Source organism: Hyperolius riggenbachi, unplaced genomic scaffold (genome assembly GCF_040937935.1).
Source record: "Hyperolius riggenbachi isolate aHypRig1 unplaced genomic scaffold, aHypRig1.pri scaffold_211, whole genome shotgun sequence".
Lineage (NCBI taxonomy): Eukaryota > Metazoa > Chordata > Amphibia > Anura > Hyperoliidae > Hyperolius > Hyperolius riggenbachi.
The window spans coordinates 55,590-67,615 of NW_027152422.1; the positions used below are offsets into that span (position 1 = coordinate 55,590).

A 12,026-nucleotide genomic window follows, 5' to 3' on the forward strand; every position below is an offset into this window, starting at 1 on the left:
CCCAGGTCTCCTGTGTCAGAGGCAGAGCCAGCCACTAGTATGTACGGAGGGCTTTCCTATTAACCATTAATGACAACGCCATTAACTTCAATGCAATCTTGCACCGCAATCTGCCAGTGGATTTGTGAAAGGTGGATTTTAAAGTGAAATATGAGACCATTTTGTTAAGTTGAGTATGTGAAAACAGGCCAACTCGCCGCAAAATCAAACTTTAAGAATTTGCCTGCTCATCCCTATGTTTAACTTCAGACTGTGCTGTGTGTAGAAATGTCAGGTGATTCCAGCAATTCTCAGCATGCTTGGACATAGTTGTACTCATAAGCTAAGCATATGCAACAAATAAAACTTAGAGGTGCCGCAATGACCTATAATAGAATGTAATACATTATAAAGGATATTCAATTTTATGTTCATTATTCTGGTTTGTCTCAGAAATACTTCCTGTATGTATATATTCCTGTGTATTGGGATCTAAAAATTCCCCCCCCCCCCCCCAGTGTTGTTTAGCCTAGGCTATTTAGTTTTGCAGCATTTTGCCCCAGAGCACTTTGGGAGACCAGGTGTTGTTTCTGCTCACTTTGAAACATAACAACAAACACTCTGCAGTGAGGCACCTTTCAACGCGGCGGGTAGCGGCGCATCGGCGGCGATTGGTATAAACACTTTTTAAAAAAATTCTAGATCTATCTCTTTCTTTCTCTCTCTCTCTCTCTCTCTCTCTCCCTCTCGCGCGTCTTATGGTCCGAAAAATACGGTATATACTAAACCAGGTGCGTCCATGTTCCAGGAGCGTCTTGTACATGTTCTCCCCCAAATAGTGACCTACTGTGTCTCCCCCATGTGTCATCCTGTATCTCCAATGTCTCGCCATGCGCCCTCCTGTATCCCCCATGACTCCTTTCTGTGTACCTATTAGGGTTGCCGTGGTATGACAGTATACCGCGGTTTCAATATGCATGATAATCATACCTTGCACTTCTTGAAAATACCATTTTTTCCTTCTATTTCCGCATCCCCCGCCTGACATACTGCGCAAATGCCGGGTGGTGACGCGCGTCATGCGCATAGGCAGAAGACTGCTGGCCGTGGCTGGAGCGCAAATTCTCATTCTGTAACATGAAAAGATGCTCTTTTTGCGGCTCTACGTAGTGCGCATTGCGCACCTTGTATGACCCTCCCGGCCACCTACTACTGGCTACACCTATCTCTAACATCACCAGGACTTTTTGCAGGAACAGGGTGAGCCTTTCTACAGTTTTACTCGCGGCCCCACATCTCCTGGCGGCTTAATCATATGTATGCCGAGGGAGTGGGGCACCCACACTGGGATGGAGGGGGGCCCCGGGTCCAAATAATTATATGATAATACTATGATTATAATTATATGATATATTATACTGTCATACCGTGGTATTTTTTTGACGGTTATCATACTGTGGAATTTCATACCGTTGCAACCCCTAGTCCCTATGTGTCCTGTGTCCCTCGTGTCTTCCTGTGTCCCCATGTGTCCTCCTGCACCCACCCCCCCCCCCCCCGGGGTGCCTCTGCTCCCTCCCACTTGTGTCTCTTTCCCCCCCCTCCCGGTTGTAGCGGCAGCTTACCTACTCCATGCACCCGAAAGGATTGAAGACCTCCATCTCCTCTGCACTTCCCCCTCTAGTGAGTGGCTTGTACTGATGACGCGATCAGACAAGTCATTCACTAGAGGAAGCTGCACGGACGAGATGGAGGTCTGCAATCCCCCCAGGTGCATGGGTATTGGGAAAGCTGCCACTTACACATGGGGGGGGGGGGGTGAAGGGAGTGGAGGCACGCAGGGAGAGCGGACTCAAAGGCAGGGAATCCCCGATGGGTCGGCGGTTCGTATCGGCGGGCGTTCGTAAGTCGGGGATTCCCTTTGCCATATAAGACGCAGGGACTTTCTCCCCATTTTTTTGAGAGACAAAGTGCATCTTATACGGCGGAAATTCGGTACTTACCTATGGGGTGCTGCTTCTCTGGTCTCCCTTGTCCAATGGCATGCACCATTTTCTCCACCCAACCAGCCACAGCGAAAGCAGTTTGTAACTGCTTTGGCAGTTTTGTGTGTGTGTGCTGCAATGCATGCTGGGAGATGTACTTCATGAATTATATAGCAGGCTTGAGGCAGGGAACACAGTTGACGTTCAGTTTTCCGCGCGTGTTTTTCTGCATACTCTTTCTGCACACAGTGTGTTTCCATGCAGGAAATCGTGCGCGTTTCACAGCAGCTGATGTAATTAATAGAGAAAACCGCCAAAAATGTGCAGAGTCATCATGCAGAATGTCAGTTTTTTTTTCTGCGTGCGAACAACACAGTAAGTGTGAACTAGCTGATTGATTAACATGAGTTCACAGTTTTTCTGTGCCAAAAAAACGTGCACGAAAACCGTCAAGTGTGTTCCCTGCCTTAGTGATCATTTAAAGAGACACTGAAGCGAAAAAAAAATGATGATATTATGATTTGTATGTGTAGCACAGCTAAGAAATAAAACATTAAGATCAGATACATCAGTCTAATTGTTTCCAGTTCAGGAAGAGTTGAGAAACTCCAGTTGTTATCTCTATGCAAACAAGCCATTAAGCTCTCCGACTAAGTTAGTCGTGGAGAGGGCTGTTATCTGACTTTTATTATCTCAACTGTTCCTGGACTATTTACTTTTCCTCTGCTAGAGGAGAGGTCATTACTTCACAGACTGCTCTGAAAGACTCATTTTGAATGTTGAGTGTTGTGTAATGTGCACATATTATAGAATGATGTAATGTTAGAAAAAACACTATATACCTGAAAATAAAAGTATGAGAATATTTTCTTTGCTGCTAATCTTCTAGTAATTATTCATAGTACACAACCAATTCATTATATCATATTTTTTTTTTCGCTTCAGTGTCTCTTTAAATAAAGTCTAAACTATGTTAATAAGCTTCCATGTCTTGCGTTGTTCCAGTGTATGACTCTATTAGCACAATGATTCCCTTTGGCACACTGGCCATAAATATTCTATTGCTTTATGGTTTTGAACTGCATGCGTTTTCTGGTTCTCTGCTTTAGTCTTCATAAACTGGGTGAATAAAATGAGTTATAAAGCAGGCTTGACTGATTATTTAAAAGGTCTTCAAAATGTTAATGATAAACCTCCATGCCGTGCAGTGTACCCGTGTATGACCTGTAAGCACCCTGATTGTCTTTGACACATTGGCCATGAGAATGTTATTGCTTTAGGGTTAGTGTCCCCATTTTAAGCCTTGAGAGTTCCCTCTGGTTATGAAACACTAGTATTCATTATCTGCGTTGCTGTTCTCGCACACCTATAACCAGCTAATGATTAATGAGACATATGCTAAATGGCAAACTTGGACATGAGCTTATCTTATCTTGCTATGTTTTTCTGAGGGGAACGAATGTTCCTAAAGTGTTGGCACAATTGGTCTATTCATGTGTTCGGTTATATATTTTTATATTTCCTTCTCTATTAGCATTTAGACATGAGTTCATTTTTCTGCAGTCATATACATTGGAGACCAGGGTTAGAATCTCAGCTCTTCTTATTCAGTAAGCCTGTACCTATTCAGTAAGGAGTCCTTGGTCAAGACTTCCTCACATTGCAGGATGGCCTATTGAGCGCGTCCCAGTGGCTGCAGCTCTCAAGTGCTTTGAGTCCAACAGGATAAAAGCACTATCCAAAAGTTAGAATCCAGTTCCTATTGTGTAGATCAGGCATAAATGGCTTAATATGCGCAAACATTTTGTGCATTGTGTTGGGAGGTATTTGGTATTAAGGTTACACACTATGCTCTGCTGCTCTGACCGCATCTTCACAGAGGGATCAGCATTGCAATCTGCTGTCTTACTACTGAAAATGGTCAGATATGCAGTAGAATGTTTCTACTGTTTGTTAGGAACACCACTGGATGTGGTTTCTGGAACAGGTGTCCAGGTGAGATGGGTCTTAGCAGGTTTACAGTACTGACATATTTGTGATGTCACTTGGCATTTCACATGTGCTGACATTGGTATTGATACTGCAGAAGCCTCTGCTTTAGTACGATACAGTAAGGACACTAATGAAGCTTCATTTGACTTCATCTGTGTGCTGTACAGTATATACAGTATGTGTACTCTCTAATAAAAGTGCAGGTTATAGGACTCTGTGGTTTATCACCTCTTGATTGTGCAGTTACAGTAGTAGTTTTTGGTTTCATGCTCATTCCTTGTTAGAAATCCACAGTAAAGCCAAAGTCAAGTAGAGCCCAAACCACTTGGATTGTGTAAAAGGCCTAAAGCAACCCAAAAGCCCCCATATTAAAAATGCCATGTTATATACAGCCTTGTCTTCTTAAAATGGAAGGTATTTGTAAATATTGGGCTTTGAAATGAGTAGGCTATAGGCATGTTGTATGCCAGGATCTCTGGTGTATGCCTGGCTTTCCAGGGAAATGATTTGCATAATAAACACACACCATGTCCATTGCTCAAATCAATTGTTTGGGATTGTTATGGTTAATCATGTAGCAGGAGCACAGGTATCATTGGAGTTATGGTCCTCTTTTCTTGCGTTTCATTGAGTTGGATAATACCCGGCTGACCATTCGTCTCTGCTCACTGTGGGGTGTGCCCCGTGGGTCAATATAATCACATTAACGTGATGCAATTATATTGTAATAGCACTTTAGCAGTGTGATGCATGCAGCGCATAACCATTGTAGTGAAGCATACTTTGTATGTATTGTATGCATCACTGTATGTATTGCACCACATTAATACTGTGCAATGTGACTTTGTACCTCCGCTGTGTTGCGATTTTGTTTTTACAGGGTATGCAATACGGCAGTGTGAACCTTGCCTTATTGTAGTGTCTACTGCACCTTGCAGCAGGACACCTCCTGCTCATCCTGGCACTCACCTGTTCACGAACTGACTGCAGAGAGTCGAAGAGCATATCTGTGCAATAGTTACCAAATGGACTGTGGCAGTGGTGTGACATTAGATTATTTTGGGTGTTAATTATCTAGCATTTGTGTAGCTTAAAGCTTCATGTACCCTTTAAATGTATGTACAAAACAATCCTTTATGATTTTGTGGAGACCAGTTTAGCACAACTGTGGAACAGATATGCTGCTAGGCTTCAGGCCAAGCATACTGTGCTGTTCTATGAAGGGAGGAAGAGTAGTCAGAGGCACCTTACTGCAAGTACTTTAATGGAGTTCTTGCATGAACAATAGAGGTTAGTTGTTATATTCACTATACCACTGGACACCTGTACGCCCTCAAGAATTTCAGCCAAAATGAACATGAACTGTCATATCTGCTGATGGAAATCTAAAGTGTTTATCTGTACATTGATGATTTCTAGGATGATCTTTCTGGGCAACAATTACTGAAAGTGTGTGCATATCTGTGAGCTGCATAAACTGCAGTGAAGCCTACAGTAGAAAAGAGGTAGATACTGTAGATCACAGTCTTTCTGGACGGAAATTGACAAGTGCAAAGCCAACAGGCATACATGGCTTTTGTCACTGGACTCAACTGAGTGTCACCTCTCATCTTATCAGAGAGGTGAGGTGGATATGGCGGCTGCCATGTTTATTCCCTTTTAAACAATACCAGTTTCCTGGCAGTCTTCCTGATCAGGTTTTACTGGAATAGCCATATGCTTGTTTCAGGGTTTTGACCAAGACTCTACTTATGCTTGAAGATAAACAGGACAGCCAGGCAGCTGGCATTGTTTACAAGGAAATAAATATGGCAGCCTCCATATCGCTCTCACCTCGAGTTCCCTTTAACCATTCCCACTACTTCTTATCAACATACTCTGATTAATCTTCAGAGGTTATTGATTTAGAATTCTGTTGTGAATAGGACTTTGTAAGCCACTTAAAGAACTGTAAAGCGTTTAGTAGGCTACCAATTTCAGTTTTGATAATATATGCAGGAGCAAGAGGGAGGTGGTTAAAAAATAGGAAACTGTCTCTACACTTTAAACCAGGATAATCCTCATCAACTTGCTTTGTTGTAATATTAAATGTAAATTGTGAACCCGCTTCCTTTTGAGCAGCAATCTGTAGCTGTATGTTTGTTTCCCACAAGGAGGACTTGGAGCTGGACCGGGCCTCTCTGCCTCGCCCCATGAGCGGTCGCAGTTTCCCACGCAGTTTAGATGACTCGGAAGAGGATGACGACGAGGACAGCGGACACAGCTCTCGCCGCAGAGGCAGCAGCTCAAGTGGAGTTTCTTATGAGGAGTTCCAAGTGTAAGTACTTGCTCTGTGTGCTGGAAAAGCTCTGAATCCAATTGTTGACTAGATCTGACCTTCAGCTTTGATGATAATTCATTAAAGGGACACTGAAGTGAGAAGTATTTGGAGACTGCCATATTTATTTCCTTTTAAACAATACCAGTTGCCTGGCTGTCCTGCTGATCTCTTTGGCTGCAGTAGTGTCTGAATCACACGCCTGAAACAAGCACTTGGCTAATCCAGTCAGACTTGTTTAGAAACATCTGATCTGCGTGCTTGTTCAGGGTCTATGGCTAAATGTATTAGAGGCAAATGATCAGCAGGAAAGCCAGGCAATCTGAATCATTTAAATGGAAATAGGTCAGCCTCCATACCCCTCTTACTTCAGATTCCCTTTAATTTCTGCAACATCACAAGAAGCAGGTCCAAACGAAATGACTCCAGCCACAGACACCTGTTTTATAAAGAATCAGAGTAGCCTCCAAGCTACTGTTCAAAAATGCAACCAACATTCTTTATTACCAGCTAATACAAAATGAAATGACCACTTGTATAGAAAATTCATACATATAAGATGTACATTTGTCCCAGAGTAAATTACTTTTTTCCTATGTGACTGTCACACCAAGTACTAAAAATCTGACAAATTTGACTGAATAGGCCAAAAGGCTGAAGTAGTTAAGTGCGCTTTGCAAAACAAGCAAAACTTTTTATGAACTTCTGACTTGATAAGCAAGCAACATATTGATATACAAGCATAGAACGTTTAGGGCCCGTTTCCACTTGTGCGGTGCGAATCGGCACGGTAAAAATTCGCATGCAAATGCGAATTTCGCATGCGGTTGTATGCGAATTTTCGTGCGAATTCGCATGAAAATTCGCATGGATGACGCTGTATGCGAATTTAACCATGGCAGTGCCGGTGTGCTTTTCCATTGATTTCCATGCGAATTCGCATACCAAAGCCGCAGGCGATTTCCCTATGTGACTGTCACACCAAGTACTAAAAATCTGACAAATTTGACTGAATAGGCCAAAAGGCTGAAGTAGTTAAGTGCGCTTTGCAAAACAAGCAAAACGTTTTATGAACTTCTGACTTGATAAGCAAGCAACATATTGATATACAAGCATAGAACGTTTAGGGCCCGTTTCCACTTGTGCGGTGCGAATCGGCACGGTAAAAATTCGCATGCAGATGCGAATTTCGCATGCGGTTGTATGCAAATTTTCGTGCGAATTCGCATGAAAATTCGCATGGATGACGCTGTATGCGAATTTAACCATGGCAGTGCCGGTGTGCTTTTCCATTGATTTCCATGCGAATTCGCATGCGAATTCGCATACCAAAGCCGCAGGCGATTTCCCTATTAAATACATTAGCGGCGATTCGCATGCATTCCACACGCAGGCGAATTCTGAGGGCTCTGCCATGCAGAAAAATCCTGCACAGAAAAACGCTCAGGAAAACTGACAAGTGGAAACAGGCCCATCCACTTGTATTGGCTGTGTGAATCTGCATGCAGGAAACGCATGCAGATTCGCGATAGTGGAAACGGGCCCTTATGCATATTGCATCATCACAACTGAGACGATGGTTCTTTTCACTTGACACTGCAGGACTGTACTTAATTGTACTTAGACTAGGTACTGTACAATGTCACATTTCTGTGAAATAGTCAAAAGTAGACAAAGGCAACTGTCATTGGATAACTTTCCTGTTAAAGCCACACACACAAAAAAAGGAACAATGATTCCGTTAGTTATGCTGAAAATATTCTTTACATTTTTACTTTATGCATTACAGTATTTTGTATTCAATACTTTTCTATAAATGTTTTTGGATTGTGGAGCAAATCATCTGAGCTTCCATTAAACCTTATGGGGAAATATGTCTTAATAGAAGAGTGATTTGGATTACAAGCATGTTTCCAGAACTAATTGTGCTTGCAAACCAAGGTTCCTTTGTAGTTGTGTTTAGACATTCAAAGTTTTGTTTTTTGTTTTTTTTACCTTGCCATTTGTGTATACCTTTACTAAATACTCTCTGGTGACTATTTTCCTCTCCTATAGCCTTGTGAGAAGAGTGGATCGGATGGAGCACTCTATTGGAAGTATTGTGTCCAAAATAGATGCCGTGATTGTCAAACTAGAAGCCATGGAGAGAGCCAAAGTAAAGCGCAGAGAGGTTCTGGCAAGACTTCTAGATGGAGTCACTGAGGTACAAAGTTTCACTTCATAATCCAGTGCATGGATCTTGGAGCTTTAACTATAGGCTCACATTTCATCCCCATGGAACTACATCTCTGGGGAGGAGATGACTTGGCTCCTGATCCGTGTGTTCATATCTTGTTAGTCGTGCGCCACCATTGGCAATATTGCTTATATGCTACTGAACGACGCGAATATACACTAAACTTTTGGCATCAGTTTATTACAGCAAGCGCATAACAAATTGTGATAAACCTGTATCAATGCTGTACAATGTAAAGAACACCTCAAGTAAAAAAAAAAGTGCTGGGAGAAACCACAGGCACCTGAAGTGAGTAAAAAGCAACAAACAAATTGGATACCTTAGTAGTGGGAAGCCCAGTCTGGATGCTCTCATCCACGGCTGTGAACGCAAGCAGAAGCTGAAAAGGGACCCTGCACTGAAACACTGGGCTCTCTGAGAATACAGAAAGCTTTTGGACTATGCAAAGGCTTCCTCCGACTAAGGTCCTCACGTCAGGTTTGCTTTAATGTTGTTAAAAATTCAATTTGCGTTCAGCCACCTGTCTTTCTGCTCTTTTCCCTTCAGCCGATGTGCCCATCCGAGAGCTGCATGGCTGGCTCCAGGTTGTGCGCGCCTCAGTTGCATTCCTGTGGCTGTGAGCATTCTGTGCTTGTGCAGTTCAAAAAAATTTGCACCTGCATATTTTGCGGAATGCTCCCGGCAGTGGAAGCGTGCTCGAAGCAAGCATAGCTGGATGAGTTGGCCAGATTTCAGAGGAGGACATTGGCTGAATGGAGCAGCCCAAGAGGACAGCGAGGGACCAGGATGACTACAGGGCCCTGGAAGAAGCCCCAGGTAAGTTAAACTGGGGACCATAGTGTTGCTTTAGGTACTCTTTAAGTACAAACTGCATGCATTTACTTCCCTGGAATCTAAACTCTGCAGCTGAATATATGTGTGTTGTCTCTACTGAAACAGTCAGTGCAGGTCTATAAACTAGTGAAAAAGGCTTCCTGCTGACAGTATAAATCTGGGAGTGCCCATAGTGCTGCCAGTCAATGTTAGGATCATGGGAGAAGTGTAAGGGGATTGTCTACTCAGAATCGGGATATACAGATATTATGTGGCATTAATCCTCAATTAAAGGAATTCCCTACTTTTTAACAAAAGTGGAGTTTCACTTTAATTCACCAGTTTCATAAAGCTTATTTTAAAATGTATGTTTTCTCTATTCAGGATGAACGGCTTGGCCGGGATAATGAGATGCACAGAGAACAAATGGAACGACTGGTGAGAGAAGAGTTAGAGCGATGGGAATCCGATGACACAGCTTCTCAGATGAGCCACTGCCTGGGTACTTCTAGTGTAACCACTGGTCAGCCCCGCTCAAAGACCTCACGGCCTCCATCTTCCCAGTCTGTAGAGGGTGTGGATGGTGGAGGGGTGGCTACCAGTGCATCTAATAGTCAAGTGTAATAAACAGTCTCTGCATTAATTATGGCAGCATTGGGGTTGAGATAGGTGACTTGAGACTTCAGCAGGCCCTACCAGCCTTAGTCCCCTAAAAGCCACAAGTAGTCTAATCTAGAGGCAGACCTGCCTTTTTGTAGTAAAAACTCCTCACAGAACTCTGTAAGAGAAACCAGGAAAGCTCTGTACTTTTGGGATTGTGCATTAGGATACATAAGAGGCGGTTGTGTACCTTGTGCACAACATGCATGAGCATCCTTTTTAAAATTGCACATCTTTATGCATTCAAGCATACTTATAAAATGAGTCTTCTTGTGCCTTGAAAATGGTCACACACTGACTAGCTTAGATCATTCTGTAGTCAGAATCAAATTTTGAATGGAAAAATGGGTAAACAAAAAAAGATGGGAGGGTGGACTTACCTCCCAGCAATGACACTAGAAGCGTACAAGTTTTTAGACTTTATTTACCCTTCTAATGGTTTTCCTGGGAGGGAAGTCCTCCCTTCCTTCTATTTTTTATTTTATTTTTTTGCTTACCCATTTGATTGGATGGGGATGGGTGTTGCTCGCTTTTCCTACTACAGAGAGCGAGCTCTTAACCAGAGTGGGGGTGGTTTGTTTTCGCCTCCTGCCCACACAGTGGTTGCTTTTGTGGTTACCCACATTTGTGAGTATTACTCTTCTCCAAGCATTGCAAAGCTTAATACAGAGCATACAGTATTTGGGCTCTCTCTGTCACCATTTTGTGTTTCAGTTTAATCTTTTCCTGTATGGAGAAGTGCAGGTAGTAGAGTGACTGAAGGCCAGCTGTCACACAAGCTGAGTGTGGTGCAAGGTCTCACGACAGGATCACTGGTTATTAAAGGACACCTGAGGTGAGAAGAAGATGGAGGCTTCTATATTTCCAATGAAACAATACCAGTTGCCTGCATCCTGCTGATCTTTCATGCATCAGTAGTGTCTGAATCACACACCTGAAAAAAGTATGCAGTAAATCTAGAGTGTCCAACGCCGGTCCTTCAGGGCCATAGCCATGACAGTGTTTGAGATAGACAGAGAAATAGAGAAATGTGTTCTACTTAATCAGCTTTCCTGCTTCTGTCTTATCCATTAATTTGAGCTGTGCCAAAAATGTTTGAGGACTTCAGCCCTTAAGGACCCTTGGATATCCCCGCTTTAAGTCAAACATCTGATTTGCATTCCTCTTCAGAGCATGCAGTTCAACCACCTGTGGAAAAGGGACCTTAGGGGATTACTCTATACTGGGAAAGCATGGATAGCAGGACAGCCAAGCATATGGTATTTCTTAATAGGAAATAAAATATGGCAGCCTCCATAGCACTCTCACCTCTGGTACACTTTAAGGCACCTTTTCAGCTTTATCCATTGCATTACGGCACAACGGACAATATAATGGCATCGTGGTTGGGGTGTCTTGGCACCCTATGGGAAAAAAAAAGAGGATACAGGAGACAAAAAAGGGAGCCCGATAGTGCAGTATGTCAATAGTAGGTGTGTGGAGAAATCAATTGATTGAAAGGGCTACTCACAAAGGAGGGTTGCAAGGGGCAACCGACCACAGGAAGCAGGTGGAGACCATAAACCCGACTCCACTCAGGGTGGTCCTGGACGGACCTGGTTGCGGTCGCTCTCTAGATGAAAAAGGATGCACAAAACATTAACCGTGGTAAAACAACGGGTGTTCTGTCACCACCCCTCGGACAAACATGTACGGGGGTATAACTATGCACAATAAGGGAAAGAGGCGCCCTGATTTGAATAAAAGCTTTTAAAACCAGTTTAAAAACGAAAAAGAAAAATGAGGTATCTTACCTCAATGACGAAATCTCTGTAAACTTACAAATGACAGAAATCATGTAGCATAGGGAGGCTCCCTATGCTACATGATTTCTGTCATTTGGCACTGTATTGGCCTGAGGAAGCGGGCTCAGACCCGCAAAACGCGTTGCCTGTGCTCAAATAAAAATCTTTTGTAAGTTTACAGAGATTTCGTCATTGAGGTAAGATACCTCATTTTTCTTTTTCGTTTTTAAACTGGTTTTAAAAGCTTTTATTCAAATCAG

At 42.9% G+C, this 12,026-nt stretch overlaps 1 protein-coding gene across 2 annotated transcripts in view; it reads left to right on the forward strand.

Moving 5' to 3' along the window:
- LOC137543816 (polycystin-2-like) overlaps nt 1-11,723 on the forward strand; it is a 54,946-nt gene extending 43,223 nt beyond the window's left edge. Inside the window, exons 11-13 of one of the 2 annotated variants that reach the window (XM_068264901.1) lie at nt 6,110-6,273; nt 8,329-8,476; nt 9,707-11,723. In XM_068264901.1, the coding sequence (XP_068121002.1) occupies nt 6,110-6,273; nt 8,329-8,476; nt 9,707-9,946 (552 nt within the window). In that variant the 3' untranslated portion in view covers nt 9,947-11,723. The remainder of the gene's footprint in view (nt 1-6,109; nt 6,274-8,328; nt 8,477-9,706) is intronic. The other variant, XM_068264902.1, reaches the window with a different exon arrangement.
- Nucleotides 11,724-12,026: the final 303 nt, after the last annotated feature.